The sequence below is a fragment of the Botryllus schlosseri genome, chromosome 4, assembly GCF_051294905.1.
Source record: "Botryllus schlosseri isolate E-star chromosome 4, Bs_hap1, whole genome shotgun sequence".
Lineage (NCBI taxonomy): Eukaryota > Metazoa > Chordata > Ascidiacea > Stolidobranchia > Styelidae > Botryllus > Botryllus schlosseri.
The window spans coordinates 21,934,287-21,951,757 of NC_137239.1; the positions used below are offsets into that span (position 1 = coordinate 21,934,287).

Below are 17,471 nucleotides of genomic sequence, written 5' to 3' on the forward strand. Positions count from 1 at the left end.
CACGACTTGCCGAGCGCTACAAAAAACAATATAAGACATGTTTTAAACATGTTTGCTTTAAATTAATTTTTGTTCCAAATGCAAACCTAAGTCTGTGCCATGGCCATCACTGGTTACACGCCACGGACAATTTTTCTGAGGTTTGCAATAGAGCGTTACAAATATTTGGATGGTATGGGTATTTTTAAGATGGATGCTCTGTTTCCGTAGTTTTTTGGTTACATATTGAATGTTGCGGTCGCTGAACTGCCTATACGATCCTAGATGTTAAGCTATTTTCCTATATTGTTGAGCTAAGTTCCTATAACTTTTCCGGTGTAAATATACGCGATCTTGAAATAGGAGCAGTATATCGCTTGAAAGTATCAATTAATGATTTTTCTTATCTCCAAGTGACAATGCAATACAGTAGTAGGACGAAAATGATAGCCGAAGACCAAACAGGGCAGTAAATACAGTGGGGTCGATTGCTATTGATACAAACAGTACCCTATGACAGCCATATCCAGCATATTCCTAAGATATGACCAGGAAATGTAGTCAAGCATGCGCCCTCTAGCGTATACAAATATGACGTACATTATTGAACCAGCTCAGATTAACATGAAATGTTCACAGTCACATTGACCTTTCACGGACTCCCTAGAGCAAGTCGCGTACCCCAATTTAAGAACCCCTGACCTATCGTATGCAATATTGCTCCAATACCCATTTGAAGTCATGGAGGGCATCGCATTATTTTCTTCACTTGATGACACAATATTTAATTAATCTGTTTGAGCATGTTTCCGGAAAATCAGCCATATGTACGCCGATTACTGTTTATTACTTTAAGAGGCGGGGACATGCAAGCAGAGGATTCTAGATTTTCGTATGGAATTTACCAATCGTAAGCTGGTGTATTAAGCACTTCTAATGCGTAATCGGATAGCATCTCTACGTATTCAGAAATCGGAAATCTGACGGAACAGCTGGTCGCTACAGATGAGGATACAACCAAGGGTAAGGAGGTTTATTAAACTGAATACATGTTAACGGACTTTATATCTAATACGTGAGGCTATGAAATCATAGAATATATACCATTGGCGTTCACCTGATTAGTAATATAAATATTATATTGATTTATGGAGAGTTGACGCAGCTCCGTGGTTAGAGCACTATAATTTCTCAGTCTATGCGCCCGGTTTCGAATATCATAAATGACAGTCACGATCAATCGAGCACCATACGACTGACGAACAATATTCATTATATTGTTGGTATCAAGCACGGGGTAAATGGGTGAGGTGGCAGTAGGACGCGCGTCCGGTATAAAACGTCAGTCAAACTATCCACTCTGCCAACCCTTCTGAAAAGGACAGACGACATATAATTTAAAGAAGGGATATAATGTCGGATATTATATATACTTACTTCATTCATTGTTTTCAGAGATTGAAAGACTAGAGACGAAATTGGAGAATATGCAAAATTCATACTCAAATCGTGAGTTTTTTCATGATTGACATAAGGTCACATATGGACCTGACTATTTTTAAATCGGTTATACATATCTGGAAAATATTATTAAGCATATTGTCCCCATGCAGATTGGCGAAATCCTATACATTGCGCTTGGCCATACAATAGAAGCTGGAATGTCTCATTACAATCTATTTAAATACTTGACATACTTTTATCGCAATCATTCTATGCAGGCTCCGTTACACTCTGTATGCGTGTCTACTTTTACAGATGCTGTACAATTGCTGTCACGAATCCGGGATTGGAACATGACATATTTGAGACGTAAAAGTATTCACATTACGATATCCTAGCACTTTTATGAAATGCATCATATTTGCAGACAGAGATGATTTACAAGACGACATTGCCGAGTGTCGTAATCTCCAGCTAAACGGTATGTCGTAGCTGCTATATAATTCCACAAATTAGGCGCCCGCTGTTACAGGAGCCCAATTCATTTGCGCATTATAATTTAAGACATTTCTTTTTGTTCGAAATTCCTACCCATTGCGTATTTGTCTAAAACGCTTAGGACTTGCTTAAGCCAATGCGATTTAACGTTACCTTTACCTCTAGAAACCAGAAAACGCGCGGAAAGTATACATTCAATTGGCCAAAGTATCAAGAACCGTGAGCTTTTATCGAAGTGTTTGATCGAATACTCATGCTATAAATATAGTACTTTCCACACCACAGAGACCGCGAGTTTTCAATCTTGGATAACGACGTCGAACGATACATATTATTCAAGTAGGTGCGCTTTTCCAACAATCATACATCATATTACGAAATTGAGCATCATCGATGCAGATAATGCGAGATGCGTGCAATATAGATAATGACGTTGTAATTTACAGAGTTCCAATTCGTTTCGAGGAAAATCGAAGAGCTACAGTCTGCCGACGTCGCTAGTATGTGTTAGAGCTTCTTCATTACGCTATGAGCAGATTAGAACTAATGTATGCGGTGTTATGAATTATTAAAACACGTGCATTGACTTACCATTGTTTGAACCGTGTGTTTTTTGCTTTTAGCCATAACGTCACGAATTTTCAACCGTGGCGTAACATTGATTTGACGTTGTAATATAGTTCATTAAGAATTATAATTGAAAGTATCGGGTCAACATGGTTCTTTTGACCGAAATAGTTTCCAACCCCTGTCTTGAACGGACCAGAAATATATTTCACCAGGTCTATATCACCAAGCAGCATTTGTACGGGATGCGATCCTCATCATCAGAACATCCATTCCATTTCTGTTATGTGTAGCTATAGGTAGCTACGTGTTATATCTGGTGAAGCGACCACGATGTCGTATACGTTGATCATGCACAAGCCGGCCCAAGGGTCATGCTACGTGGTTTGTCGAAAGTATATTTAAACAATTATGACATAATTATAAGACATATCAAAATTCTTTGAAGTGACATTTGAACAATTTGTACGGCAGTTGTGAGTTGTGTTGGCAGCCTTATGAGGCTTTGTGCTCTCTCTCTCTCTCTCTCTCTCTCCCTCTCTCTCTCTCTCTCTCTCTCTCCCTCTCTCTCTCTCCCTCTCTCCCTCTCTCTCTCTCTCTCTCCGTACTTTCAGGGCTTTTTCAAGCCACTGCAATCGCAGTGAGATCGACGATGAGGAGCCCAGATAAACCTCCGACACATAGAAACTGGGTAGAGCCGAAACTTGAACCATTGGTTTCGTGACGGTGTCGCTTAGCACACTGCGCCACTCGCTTCCCCCAGTATCGTAGATAAAAGTCGGCATATTTCAATGCTGCCTTTGCTTTAGTCGTAATTTGGAGTTAGCCACGTGTACGCGCTGTGAGGAGTATACAAGAGATTCAACTGTAAACGCGGACGATGGAATTTGATTCATTATTATTATATCGCGATTCGGATTTCTCTGGGTAATGCGGACCTTTTTGAGTTGGAAGTGACACTGCGGTGCGACCACAGATATTTGAATGATATTTTTGCGTAACTAATATATTCTCTATGTAAACTAGGGTTACCATATTAACCATACGTCCTCTTTTAAGAGGATTTGTCCTCATTTTTTACTTTTTTGAAAGTGTCTTCCGAGGACGCCCAAATGTACTCTTTTTCGATAATTTGTCCTCTCTTTTGAAAACTTTCGTTGAATATAGGTTAAGATTCGACTGAGATATAGGAAATGAGTACTTAAGTAACGTTCCGGTGGGTATTCCGGAAGTTTACCTTTTTTTGGTCAACCAACGGAGAATTCAACAATTTTGTTTTAGTTAGCCAACCACAAAGTCAGGTAAAATTTTAATTTTACCATTTTCCGGCTTTTACTGTAGGTCTGAAAATTTTGAAAAGTTTCCTCTTTTCAGATTTCCGAATTATGGTAACCCTAATGTTAACTGCATATAACGGTTCCACGTTGGCGCTTTCGCTTCAGTGGATAACTATTATTGTTCCATTTCCCATCACCCCTGATCTCAATATGCACTTTTTGTCTTCTCGAATTGGGTGTCAATGTGATCGACTTGTTCCTAGTGGTTACCAGAACAAGCATGAAACCACAACACCAGAGTCGGGAGGTTATAATGTGACCTATAAACATACTCAACATTTGCTTTCTTGACGGATTATTTATTGGAAGTGTTTCCTTCAAAACCTCTCAACATTTGTTACGAATTGGCATGAGAAATCGTCTGGCGGGCCGGATGTTTGACACCCCTGGCCTTGAGAAATTCCTGATTCGTGTTCGGAAATGCATATGCGATATTGTTAGTAACAAGTTCGTACTTCGACAACACGAGTAGCTATTTATTCTGCTGACAGTAATTTTGAATACATGGTCAACGTGAATTCCACCTCAGGAATGCTTACGCTTTGCTAATAATGATTTCGACCTGTACATTACTTCGCATTACAGAAACAGCGGACATGGATAAAGGTCTGCTAGCGATCAAATCGCTATGTTTCAATCGTACGTATTGCACATTTGCCAACGACATAGCAATATTTTCAAGTTAGTATTGTTTCAGGTACTGACGCTGTGACTTCTGATGTCGAGCAACTGAAGCGAGTTGACTCGGAAAGTATAATAGTCTATATATTTCTGCAGATTTACCGCAACTAGAAATCTATAAATCTCTACAGATTTCGTGTTGTTGCAAAATGAAATTGAGGACAGAAGAACTGGCGAATCGAACCGTACGTATATAAGGGAGATGAGTGACCGATCGACTGAATATACAAAATTAAGCCTACCGCCCAACCAACCAAGTCCCTGCCTGCCGAATAAACCAGTGATTTTGATTACTCGATACTGTGACGCAAGCGTTACTATGTCCTGAACATATACTATGCAGGAATCCCCCCGTCTCAAAAATATTTGTAAGCCGTTGTAAATTGATGCTTCTCCGACTTATTTAACATAAGTGTATATGAAGCAGCCCGGAAGAATTACGCAGAACCGTACGCACGCCCTCGACGAAAGCACGAGGAGCTGAAACTAATCCAGAGTGACACAATGCATGTGGCAAAGCAAGGCACTTTCCAGGCTATCCTAATCCTATGCAGTGCCAAGTCGAAATCATGACAGCCATCGTATACTATTTTAATCACATATTGTCGCAATATATTAATTCTCATTGAAAATGTTTCGTCAAAATCAGCCGTATTGACGCTGATTTCTGTTTATTAATTTCAGAGACGGCCCACATCAACAAGAGGATGGTAGATATCCGGACTGAATTTACCAATCGTAAGTTAGTTTATCAAGCACTTCCGATGCATATCCTAATGGATCCCGATGTATTCAGAACTTGGAAATCTCACTGAACAACTGTTCGAGTCAGAAAATGATACAGCAGAAGGTATAAGGAGGTCTATCTTTCAAATCAGAGAAAAGTTATTAGAGAAAAATGCGGATATTACACGTGCCTACACTATAAACTGTTTTCAGAGATCGAAAGACTTGATAGAAGACTGACGCACATCCAAAATTCGTACTCAAATCGTGAGTTCTGATTTGCGATGATTAGTATAGTATCGCATATGGACCTGCCTATTTCAAAAGTTGGTTAGACTGCAAAACTCTGTTCAATCAAGTTAGTAGTTTGAGTATTGGAATGTCTCACTGCACTTCGTTCAAATACTCTCAATTATACTATTTATAGTACATTACGAACTATACGCGCCTCTACTTTCCAGACACCGTATGGATAGTATCGAGAATCCAATACTGGAATAGGACTTATTTGAAACGTAAGTTATTTAACTCCGATGCTCAGTCATTTCACGGTAATGCGTGATATTTACAGAGATAGGGGATTTACAAGAGGATATCGCTGAGTGCCGTGACCTACAGTTGAACGGTATGTCCTAGCTGCAATCAAACTTCACACTTCACACTTCAAATTTCACCCCGCCCTCTCATCGCCTTTAATTCAATTGTGGGGTATTATCATTTAATTTCTCAATATTTGAAGTCCGTGCTCACTCCTCATTGATAATCTCTTAAATTTTTACGATACGATTGTGTTCACTTCCAGAATCCAGAATACATAAGGAGATTTTGGATTCAATCGGCCGGAGAATAAAAAGCCGTAAGCTTTTTTCGAGGGATCTGTTCTACTATAGTCATCCTTTAAATAACGATCGCTACTCTAGATACCGCGAGTTTTGAATCTTGGATTGAGGCGCTGAATGATTCGTATTATTCACGTGGGTGTATCTTTTCCATTATCTCATACAATATTACGAAATTATCATTACATAAAACGGGAGATGAATGTCATATAAATATTAACATTTTAATTCTGCAGAATTCGAAATCGCAATGAGGCAAATCGCTGAGTTACAGAATGCCGACTTAACTCGTATGGTTCAACGTATTTTGTTTCGCTCGGGTACGACAAGACACAACCATTCTATGTCATATTTCAGAATCGGAATCGTTACAGCGCGAAATCCGGGAGAGGACAAGAGCCTTTGTTTCCTGTGAGAATAACAATTTTAAACATCGGCATTTTTCCTATTAGTAATGTAATTACCAATTAAAGAAGAAGTATAGCAGCGGCATTATATCGTAAAATTATTATACTACAATAAAAACGGTAAATACATACATAATCTTGGGAGCAACTTGCCCCCTAAGGAGATATCAAGATTGTAGTAAACTTTAAAAAAATCAGTATTCGAGTGAAATTGTCATTCCTATGCCATAGGAGTATTATTATTATTCATATGATTTTGTTTGTTCACAGTAAAACTGGAAAATTCACATACAATCCTGGAAGCAACATGTTTCCTACGGATAATGTTAAGTAAACTTTTAAATTCTCAGTAGTAAAGACCAATTGTTATTCCCATGCAAATTTAGGGAATTAGATTACAGAATTGCGATCGTTTTTATTAGTATTGTATAATATTATTTTTATTTGTCTATGGATTGATGAATAACAAACATTCATTCATACATATACAAAACAAATTATACTATCCTACACCAATAAATCCCATGGCGGAAAGATTGTTCGTTGTTTTCCGTTTCATACTTAAGAATTCAAGCGAAGCGGTCTTAAATTATCCTGAGCTAATCGATTTTGTGCGGTGAATGCAATAACCGTGGGTCTAGGGCTGCATTTAAAACAAACGGTGTTTGAAAACATGTTTTAAACAGTGTTTCAAAAAAAGGCCTTTAAAAAACAACATTGTGTTTTTTTTAAGGTGTAAAATTTCCATAGCTGTGCCATACTTAAAAAAAACATTCCGTAGAAGCCCACGGATAATTACCACCTTATATAACCTACGTATATCGATAGGGGATGGTTGGAAGCCTCAAAATAGTATGTTCAACAGCAATGGTACATATATTTCGTTAAAGGAGCAAATTTTACCCTGTATTTTCAATTGTCAATGTCAATCCCCTAAGACGTCACAATCGAATATTCGTGACGTCATGGCTTAAAAAACATAAAAAACACTAAAAAAACATGTTTTAAATTAGGGCCTTGTTTTAAACATGTCTGTTTTAAATTGATTTTTGTTTTTAATGCAACCCTACGTGGGTCGTACATTCATGTTTCATTCGAACATATTTTCAGTTGACAATAGTACGCAAAATAAAATCGATCACCTGAACACGAGTCAGTATACGATGAAGTCGCAATTAGTGAGACTGCAATCAAATGTCAATCAACTGCCTACGCAACATCAGATCGAACAAGTGAACACAGCTCAGTCTACAATGATTTCAACCGTTGAGAATCAGCAACGACTCACTACAAGTCTCACCAGTACAATGCAATCGGTATGTAAAGGCTGCACTGAAAATCAGTATCTTTGAATGACATTGTTTTGTCTTAGTCCGATGAGTCGTGATAATAACCCGTGCTCATTTTCCGTTTTGTAAATTGTCAATTGCATATATTCTACCGAATTGCACATGTGATATTTCAATCACTTTTCACTCTGTAGCGCTTCTGAAGTCTTAGTTTGTATGGTGGTATTGTCGGTGGTTGTTTCACGGCTGTACATGGCTTCACCTGCGCACTGTGCACGAGAAAGATTTGACTTTCTATGATTACATCAGATCGACCTAGCCATCTGTATTACCTAATAGTCAGGTGGTGTTGGGTCGTATCGGATTTGCGAACTTACCTACCCTGTGACGTAACGTACTTTTCCAGTAATTTTAACTTGTAAACTTCAAAATAATATTCGTCATTTATAACTCCCTGTGACGGGGAGCATCAGTATGACAACGATTAAGGAACTTCAGAGTGAAGCAGAAGAAGAAATAACGGCATTTCATATACCATAACAAGAGTCTAATGGGGGTAGGGGGGTTGAATGGGGCAATATGTAGTATTAAGTGCGAGAATACTTACAACTTCAAAATTTTCCTATTAGGTACCCCAAAACACCAAAGTACTGGGTTGGTCCTGTCTGCAACGTGCCAACTAAACACAGCCAACTATATTTAATTCCGAATGACTCATTATTGTCCTGACAGAGTGCTGAATTGAAATGATCTAAGAAATATTGGATATAAAATCGACGTGTAGGAATGACGTGATTTCCGGGTTGAAATGGTAAACGATCCCAGAACACATTACTGGCTATGCCATTATTAGAAAAAGAATTACTAGACCTACTCAATTTAAAAAAGTCGCAGCAGCAACTAGAACTAGAACTATAACAACCATTAAACGCGACAGTAACGCGAGCAGAGCAATAGCATCATCACCACTAAATAGTCCTGCATATGATTTATTCCAGGTACAAAATACTATCAACTATCTAACAGCAGTCTCAAAATTATATACCACCGCTAACGGTTGGAGACGATTCGGCTCCTTGCTATATAAGAAATTTGGAGACTCCGCCACGGAACAGGCGGCGTCGTCAACATGCTCAAGTCACGGAGGCAGACTTGCTGCCAAAGTTCTACGCGATGCAGAGGCAGTTCGGTGCGTTATGATTGAATTATTCTCCATACCTTAACCACCGCGGCGACATGCTTCCGGTGTAGAGATAGGCCTATTAGCCTTTTCCTGACTTCGGGTAACAATTCATTGGATAGAAAATCGAATAACGTGATTATCAATCATCGTTTTCCTTCGCAGTAGACATGTACAATTGTACGTACGTACATACAATCCAGTCCAGGTAATACTAGATAAGGTGCCATTGTGCAGAGCATGGATAGTTCATGGACTGGATATCCACCGGATTTTGTTTAAGACCGGAGCCAGATAGAGGCTCTTGCTGATAAGACTGGATCCGGATGGGAGCCGGATTCATACTACTTCTGATACGGTCGGGTTCGGATCGGTATCACACTTAGCAAAAATATGGATTTCGTTTATTTGCTTTGACAAATTGCTAAGTAATTTGAGAATTGTGATCCAGAGGAATGTTTGCGGGTGTTGAGTGTATCCACTATCATTATTATATGGCAAATAATAAATTCGAATACAAAATAGATGATAGTTAACTCTACCCTGTAGTTTGTCGTATATCAAAAGAAAACTTCTGCGTAAACTCGAGATCTCCCATAGTTGAATCGCACATTTTAAATTCACAATCCATTCAGCAATCTGATCTTAAACCAACCAACCTACTGTGCTTATTTCTCACCATATTCTATCGTTGACTTGATGTGGTGCATCGTCTAGTACACCCCAATGCTTCCAACCAAAGTCTAACATGCACCATTCACCATTCAGATTATAGTTGTTGCACCCTCGATACACCTGGTTGAAAAGCACTGCTTTAGGCGATGCAACGCATCTGTATTCTATAGCAGGGGTATCGAACATAAACGGCCCGCGGTCTACCTCTGGCCTACCAGACGGTTTCATTAGGCCCGCGAAGCAACTATGACTAGATTTAAAATATTTGTATTATCCAGCATAATTACCATCATAATTAGACAACAAATGTCGAACATGGTCACAGCCATTTTCCCTCTATGCTGCGCACGTGCGCAAATGCGCAGTGCTGACACTCTCTGCGCAAAGAAAATCCAAGTTACCAGCAAAAATCCGAAGTGATGACCTTTTTTTAATCGTTACGCACTGTTGTCCAAGGGTCTGGGCAGTGAGTTGGTGAGTGTGCGTAGACTCATTAAACATTAGAGGGAACATTGGTCACAACCCACATTATAACCACATCTGCAGATACTGCTAAATGTGAGAAAAATTAGTATATTATATATACGAACCATTGGATATCACCAAACCGAGTTATCGAATGTGGATTGATCAAGAATTTAACTGAAAACTGAGCAGTCAACACAATGACTTGGACGCGGACTCAGCCATAATTAGGGCTTTGCACAATGATTCGAATACTCGATTCTGAATCGAGTAACAATTTTAATGATTTGAGTCGAGTAGTAAAAGACGATTTTTTCGAGTAATGAAATTACACGCTCCTGTCCACTGAAATGCAATTTATCGACGAAAATTATAGTTTCGGGAATATTTTCTACTGTGAAGCCCTGCAACCTCGATTGGCCGCATCGCAACGTACGAAACATATAGTACAAAGCTATAAGCTATACGCGCGTACATTTCGGAAATCATGATCATCCCGCAACATTGTCATGAAGTGTAATGAAATCAGTATGGTCGCAAAAATACCAAAGTGTCTTTAATCTGCTGGATAACCGGCATTATATTCTGTGTTGTGATATAAAAGGTAGTCATTTGATCCTTGACATATTACATTCTGCTATGACGTCATATGAGTGATACTCGAATAGTCGATTCGACTTGAAGCATTTTACGTGATTCAGAATCGAATCACTCAGGTACTCGATTTTACCCAGCCCTAGTCATAATACCGTGACTCGGACTCGGCCTTCTGTTCGCTGACTTGGACTCGGACTTGACTAAGTGGTGAATTGAAAATGACTCGACTTGACTCGAGTCAAACTATAAAACTGATATTGACTTGTGAATTGGTGACAACCCTGATTTCTGCAGTTTTGAGGCAAAACGCCTCGTGATTTCTCCAATTTCAAAAAAAGAAAAATCAGGTTATCTATCATTTTGCAAATTTTGAGGCTTCACGGACCCCCAGCGGTTCGTGGAACCCCGGATGAGAACCAATGAATAAGGACGTTCGCATTCACAGTTGAATCTCACGGCATCTGTTGCTGACAGCGCATTCGCGGGGCTAACAACTACATCAAAGGGAGCATATATACCAATATACCAACTTCTGTCGCCGTTAGTGCCATCGTGTTGGTGGTTTATAACTGTATTCAACCGCCTGATCATTCTATTTTACCAACTCTGTTATTAATAACATATTGCACTATGCCAGCGATGGTGTAAACACGCTAGAATGGCTAGATAATAATGTATTCTGGTGGAAAATAAAGGCATGATTTTGAGGTGACATTTTGATAATCATTTGACTGGTCCGGCCCGCTAGCGATCTGAAGTTTTGAATCCGGCCCGCGACACTAGTTGAGTTTGACAATCCTATTTTGGAGGATTCTGTGAGTAATATACAATGGGTAATCACTTTCATACCTTTCGATTCTTGCAAGGACCATGATCCGTAACGGTGATGTGGGCCCAAGTGCCATGTGGATCGGATTAGACGATAAGCGCACCGAAGGAGTATGGCGAAGTTCAGATGGGGGAAGAATAAACCCGGCAGTGACTCGCTGGAACCGAGGCGAACCGAATAATTCTGGGAATGAGGATTGCGCAGCCGCATGGCTCAAAGGAAATATCCTTTTGCTGAACGACGCACCATGCTCGACGTCTTTCGCCTTCCTTTGCGAAGTAGACGTTACTCAAACATAATGCTTTGTTTACGTATTTCGGAAATTCACTCTTTGTGTTCAGGCTTTGGGTTGGTTTGTCACCTGGCTACTGTAGCTGAATATAGCTGGTCATTGGTCAGTAAGGAAGTAAGCATGTTTGTTAATTTTTCAATCCTCAAGTGGGTCGTGTCTTCTTCCGCTGTTTAGTCTACTGATTCCCATTTTAGAACATATAAATGTGTACTTCAACAAAATTTAAAGAGAATCTTCTTACTTTTTACAATTTAGATTCTGTCAAGTTTAAAGTATCATATGGAAAAACTCCCAGTACTTTCATTGGGGAAATTGTCATTATAGCTGGGCAGTGTAGATCATCTGATATCATGCTGGCAGCGTAGGACGGTTATGGACTTAATGCATTTTCCAACCACATGACAAAATTGCTATCGCTGTGTACATCATGAATCAAAAGTGACGTATTGTATTGTATACCAGAATTTCTGTTCCATATGAATAGGCAAGCATTCAAGGATTTGGCCAACATTAGCTTGCTTTCGTTGAGTCGCCTCGTGAATTACATTGCATTTCACTGTAGCATGGGTTAATTTCAACGCTCAAGCAGTGCACCAAGGGACTGTTGTATGCTTTGCTGAAGGTTCAGCTACATTCAAGTTCTAATAATAGCTAGATCAGATATAGGTCCGTACAGGTTGATATTAGGTAAGTACCCTGCCGACAACAATACCATGTCTAAAATAGCCTACTTTGTGGTGGTGTATGACTTCGAATCTGGCATGATTGGGAGTGGTGGTCGATGTTCATCCATCTTGGATCCACATTGAGATGTCATATTGCAGTTACGGATAAATACCACAACAGAAACACTCTGTCCGCGGAGGTGAATTTTAACCCGACAAATTCCAATTATATATTACTTATCCGCTAAAAGTGCCAGCCGCGAAAACAAACTTTGATGAATGACTAATTGACGTATCTATATGCATTATGCAAGGAATGCCATCGACTCAGAAGTCATGCCTGTACATTTGGCTGTTTCTGGGAATTTATATACAAATTCCATATCAGATATAGTTCAAGATGCAGTTTTAAAAATGCATCAATAAGGGGTCTGAGGAAGTTTTAGAATTTTTTAAATGTTTTGTCAGCGTCTTAACGCCAATGTAGTAATTTTGTCAAAATACCGTAAATGCGTTATAGTCTGAATTGTCATAATCAAGAAAACAGAGTATGTTTGTGTACCTAGCATGTGACAATTCGACACTTACCACCAGAGGTGTCAAAGTAGTCAAGAAAGCTACTCAAGTAGAAGTAGAAGTAGCGACGAAAAAATCTACTCAAGTACGAGAAGAAGTACTTCATCCAAGGCAACCTAAAACTACTTGAAGTAGAAGTAGAATTGACTGACTTTAGAAGTACTCAAGTAAGTAAGTGGTTGTGAAAACGATCCTAATTCGTTCACGTGGATTGTAAAAAGGTGCAAGTTGAGCTATGCACTAGGTGCCGAGCTTGATTCATATTGATGCATACCAGCAGGTATCCAATTTTCGATAGCATAAGCAAAGCATTCGTCCACATCATGTGATGAAAATGATAGTATTGATATGGAAATGCGACGCTAATCCTCTGTTTTCTCGAACAGCACGTTTTAGAAAATAGTATGGTATGTCGCCATCCCCCATACTATAAGCCTTATAGTATAAGGCCCGTAGTTTAGTCGAAGAGCAATACGGAGAAGTTGTATAGGATACGGTGTAATCACTTTGCGCGATTAGTACACGTTAATAAAAAATATGGTGGACCGTAAAAATGCCATATTGTGTAGTTTTATTCCCAGAAATTAAAGGCATTACTATACTTGTTTTTATGCTTCAACATGTATGTTATCCACAAAAAAGAACTGACATTAATTATAACTCAAAGTATATGATACTGGGAATTGAAAGTGAAATATAAATACTACTTCTAAAAGCAGAACATGTATTTCATGTTTTAGTCCAGAAAGTTTCAAAGGTGGTATGCTAAAACAGATCTAAAACTAAAAAAATTCGGTTTCCACTTTTCCAGATTAGGACACGCCATGGACAATTGGAGATGTTAGATTACGATATGACAAGTAAATGCTAGATTGCGAAACATCAGTTTCAAACGTTATGATGAGCCATATATACTGTAATGAATTATTTCATATGGGTGAAGGGCGACAATGTGGTGTGAACGGAGCCACGCCAACCCTCTACCCAAATTCACCGATACTCTCGTGAAATCATACCGATCACGGGCATCCAATGCGCGCTAAGCGCGACGAAAATTCTTGGTTTTACTAAACTTTTATGAAAATTAGATGTTGATACTCCGTAAAAACAACCCCGAAATTCCTCAGGCTATCTTCCTGAATTGGAAGATTGAACTACTTCTACTTGACAAATTGAAAATAGCGAAAAGTAAGTAAGTAGATCACAAAATATTACGAAGTAGAAGTAGCGAAAATCAGATCCACTTGAGTAAGTACCAGAAGTAGAGCAAAACTACTTGAGTACTTCGAAAAAGTAGAAGTACTTCGTTACTGACCACCTCTGCCTAGCACGTGGTGGTAAAAGAACGGATACTTCACAAAAACGTTTGAAACATGACTGGCTTATTGTGAAGGTGACCGTTGTAGTTCGCACGCCTGTTTTCATCGAGGGAAAGCACAAAAATACTCCAAGAAGTATTGCAGAGGCGCTTAAGTAAATGACGAACGAATTTCCAGTTTCAGAACGAATGTACCATCGTTGAATACAAATATAAAGCTTAACAATGACACTACTTTGTCTGATCTTATCAGGCCCGTTTTGTGGTATATATTTGAAGTCCCGAATGCTCTAAAGGCGGGGGTCGGCAACAGCCGGCACCCCTGCTATTTGTGGCACGCGAGATGATTTTTAATGGCACACCAACTGATTAGACGCACACGACCCCGTGATGTTTTAGCAAAAAGTGTTAACTGAAGTATTTAAAATGTACAAAACTCGTAGGCGACCCACAATTATGCCGTAAATCAACATAACATAGAGTTTTTTTAGCCAGATTTTATCTCTCTCAGTTAAATTTTCCGCGCTTCGCGCGATTTACGGGTTCCTGGCTTCTCACTTATAATGTTGGAAACCAAGACAATAATACGTTTAGAGAGAGGGAGAAAATGTTTTGAAAATATACGCGTAAGGTACACCAATAAGTCCAACCGTATTAGCAATTTCGAAAGAACGGAAACCTAATATGGCAGGAACCCGTCTAGATCAGTGGTTCCCAACGTGGGCGATATCGCCCCCCAGGGGGCGATTTGGCGGTCTAGGGGGCGAAAATGACGGAGGGAGCGATAGGGGGGCGAAAATGGAGGAAGGGGGCGACAGGGGGCGAAAATAGCGAAGGGGGCAATAGGGGGTCGATGACGGGTTAAAACGGCTATATTGGAGTCAAGTCGAAGAAATGACCATTTTTCTAGTCAACCCTCTAAAATTTAGTTGCAAAAGTGTAAAATTCGACATCTAGCCGCGAAAAGTTGATCTTATTTTTTTTAGTCAACCCGCCGGTGATTACAGTTTGTATGCCAATTTTTCGGTTCACAAAATTTGGGGGCGATGATTGGTGTTGAGTGTGAAAAGGGGGCGATGGGTCAAAAAATGTTGGAAACCACTGGTCTAGATGCTTTACTCTAGGAATGTGCACTGTGCAGCCTGCGGGAGCGCGAGTATTATATGAACCGGCATTTCGGCGGTGGCCATTTCCACAGTAGGATACACGACCAAGAGTCTTATAGACATAACGTTTTGGGCAACATGCGACTCCGTGCGGTGTGTGCGTTGCCACAATGATTGGCGGCGATGAAACCTCGAAATAGAATAACCAACCCATGTTGGCCAAAACGTTCAATTTAGATATGGCTATTGTCCAGGCGCCGAATTGACCAGTGCCGAATAGTCTAGCGTCCGCGGCTTTAGCCGCTCTTATCCAATGAAACCCGCAAAGGAAAATAACGAGCCCTGTGTCGTAATGCAAATTGGGAATCTTGTCTATCTCACGAAAGGGGATATAATTTTAGTTTCGTCTGGCACGCAGGACCGTAACTGCCGCACCCCAAACCCCCCAATTGGGGGGGGAGCGAGCTCGAAGGCGGCCCAAAATTATTTCGTAAATTAGTAAAATTATAGAGTATTTTTTGAAAATTTATGCAGCTTTTTCAAAAACTTTTCGCGCTCTGCGCGATTTTGGTTGCCAAATATCTTTATTATTGTGTACTCTTCACCCAAGAAAAAGTGCGCAAGATTTATAACAATGAGCATATCGGCGTTGGCCATTACCGCGCCTCGTCACACCGATATATAAAGTTTTGGGTAAAGTAACAGGCGACTCCAAGAGGTGTGCCAGAACGATCGGCAGCGAGAAAACCTTGGCCGAAAAGTACTGCGCTTATGCCGATACATATAAGTTTAATTGTCCATAGGCGCCTAACTGACTGGCGTCGAATGTTCCTGTCTTGGCAATCTGAACCTCACAAAACAAATACCATCCCGCACGGAAAAATTATATGCCGGTGAAGAAATACCAATTTCAAATCATGTGCGTGCTATAGTTTAGTACGTTTATGCGATTCTACATTTTTTAATATTGCGGAGGTCACGAAATAACACCATGTAACGAAGTCATACCACCGGGTCCGCCCGCCCGAAGATGTTGCAGTTTCAAAGACACCTCTCATTGGATCATTGAAAATTTTCGCGCTTCGCGCGTGCTCACTAAATAGTACTACTTATTGTGGTAAAATCGAACAACGTAAAGGAGGAGGGAGAGTCGATTTATCCCCCTATGGGAGCCCAAGACCCAAGTTCTTTTAGGGCCTGACGAAGTGCTGTTTCGTTCCTTCCTACAGGTATACGCCCGGATATGTTTATTGTTTAATTATTAGGGATGGTGTGAACGTGAGGTTCACGTTCGCGTTCTGTGTGTGAACCTCAGAAATTTAGAGGTTCACGTTCACAAACGAACCTTGGCAGGTTCTGCACTGTGAACCTTTTTCATATATTACAATTTTCACTTCATTGTAACATCTTTATATGAAATTTATTGCATTTCCATTGCGGGCCACTCTATGCATGGCGCTGGCAGCACGAAAAAATCAACACCAAACAAGCATGCACCTTTACAATCTCAAAATTTTACTTGTTTTGTTACAAAAGTTTGCTCAAAATATCCAGCTTTCCGTTTGTGAATATTTAATGACTCTCTGCTGTGAGATGAATCACACAACATCACGAGCGAAATACACAACATGCAGTCAGCGAATGATCATTATTCAATCAATCAATGAAATTGATATCGTTGTCTGATGTAAAAAATCTAGCAGCCGTACGGCGTCAATCTTGACTTCATATGTTTATTGTATCATAAAAGCCAAATCCGTGCGATTAGGGTGTTGCATGGCTACTGCTGTATAACTTGTTAATGGGGTTATATCGATAGCAAGTATAGAAACACGTCTTACGCTCTGCTCAATATCAACGTAAAAATACTCAAACGTCGAATACATAGTTCGGTCTGGCCAGACCGTTAAGGCGTAAGCTGATAGACTGTTAAGGCGTAAGCTGATATTCCCTTGCAAGTCCTCGTCGAAATTGTAGGCGATGCGGCGGAAGATAATGATTT

The 17,471-nt window shown here is 39.9% G+C and overlaps 2 protein-coding genes and 1 long non-coding RNA gene across 44 annotated transcripts in view; 2 read left to right on the plus strand and 1 right to left on the minus strand.

Annotated features, from left to right (window-relative positions):
• Window positions 1-17,471, minus strand: part of LOC145437426 (uncharacterized) — a 134,546-nt gene that overhangs the window by 92,799 nt on the left and 24,276 nt on the right. The window lies entirely within an intron of this gene.
• LOC145437410 (uncharacterized) overlaps window positions 1-17,471 on the plus strand; it is a 183,328-nt gene that overhangs the window by 7,707 nt on the left and 158,150 nt on the right. For 16 of the 42 annotated variants that reach the window (XM_080314668.1, XM_080314660.1, XM_080314622.1 and 13 more), the window contains 10 exons: window positions 836-889; window positions 949-1,002; window positions 1,435-1,488; window positions 1,738-1,791; window positions 1,850-1,903; window positions 2,086-2,139; window positions 2,206-2,259; window positions 2,367-2,420; window positions 4,410-4,463; window positions 4,522-4,575. In XM_080314668.1, coding sequence (XP_080170794.1) covers window positions 836-889; window positions 949-1,002; window positions 1,435-1,488; window positions 1,738-1,791; window positions 1,850-1,903; window positions 2,086-2,139; window positions 2,206-2,259; window positions 2,367-2,420; window positions 4,410-4,463; window positions 4,522-4,575 — 540 coding nt within the window. The remainder of the gene's footprint in view (window positions 1-835; window positions 890-948; window positions 1,003-1,434; window positions 1,489-1,737; window positions 1,792-1,849; window positions 1,904-2,085; window positions 2,140-2,205; window positions 2,260-2,366; window positions 2,421-4,409; window positions 4,464-4,521; window positions 4,576-17,471) is intronic. The other 26 variants (XM_080314624.1, XM_080314634.1, XM_080314641.1 and 23 more) reach the window with 11 other exon arrangements.
• Window positions 6,138-11,824, plus strand: LOC145437422 (C-type lectin-like). The gene is made up of 6 exons (XM_080314679.1): window positions 6,138-6,205; window positions 6,307-6,360; window positions 6,428-6,481; window positions 7,588-7,793; window positions 8,765-8,955; window positions 11,550-11,824. The coding sequence occupies exons 2-6, from the start codon at window positions 6,321-6,323 to the stop codon at window positions 11,809-11,811; spliced, it is 753 nt and encodes a 250-aa protein (XP_080170805.1). The 5' UTR covers window positions 6,138-6,205; window positions 6,307-6,320; the 3' UTR covers window positions 11,812-11,824.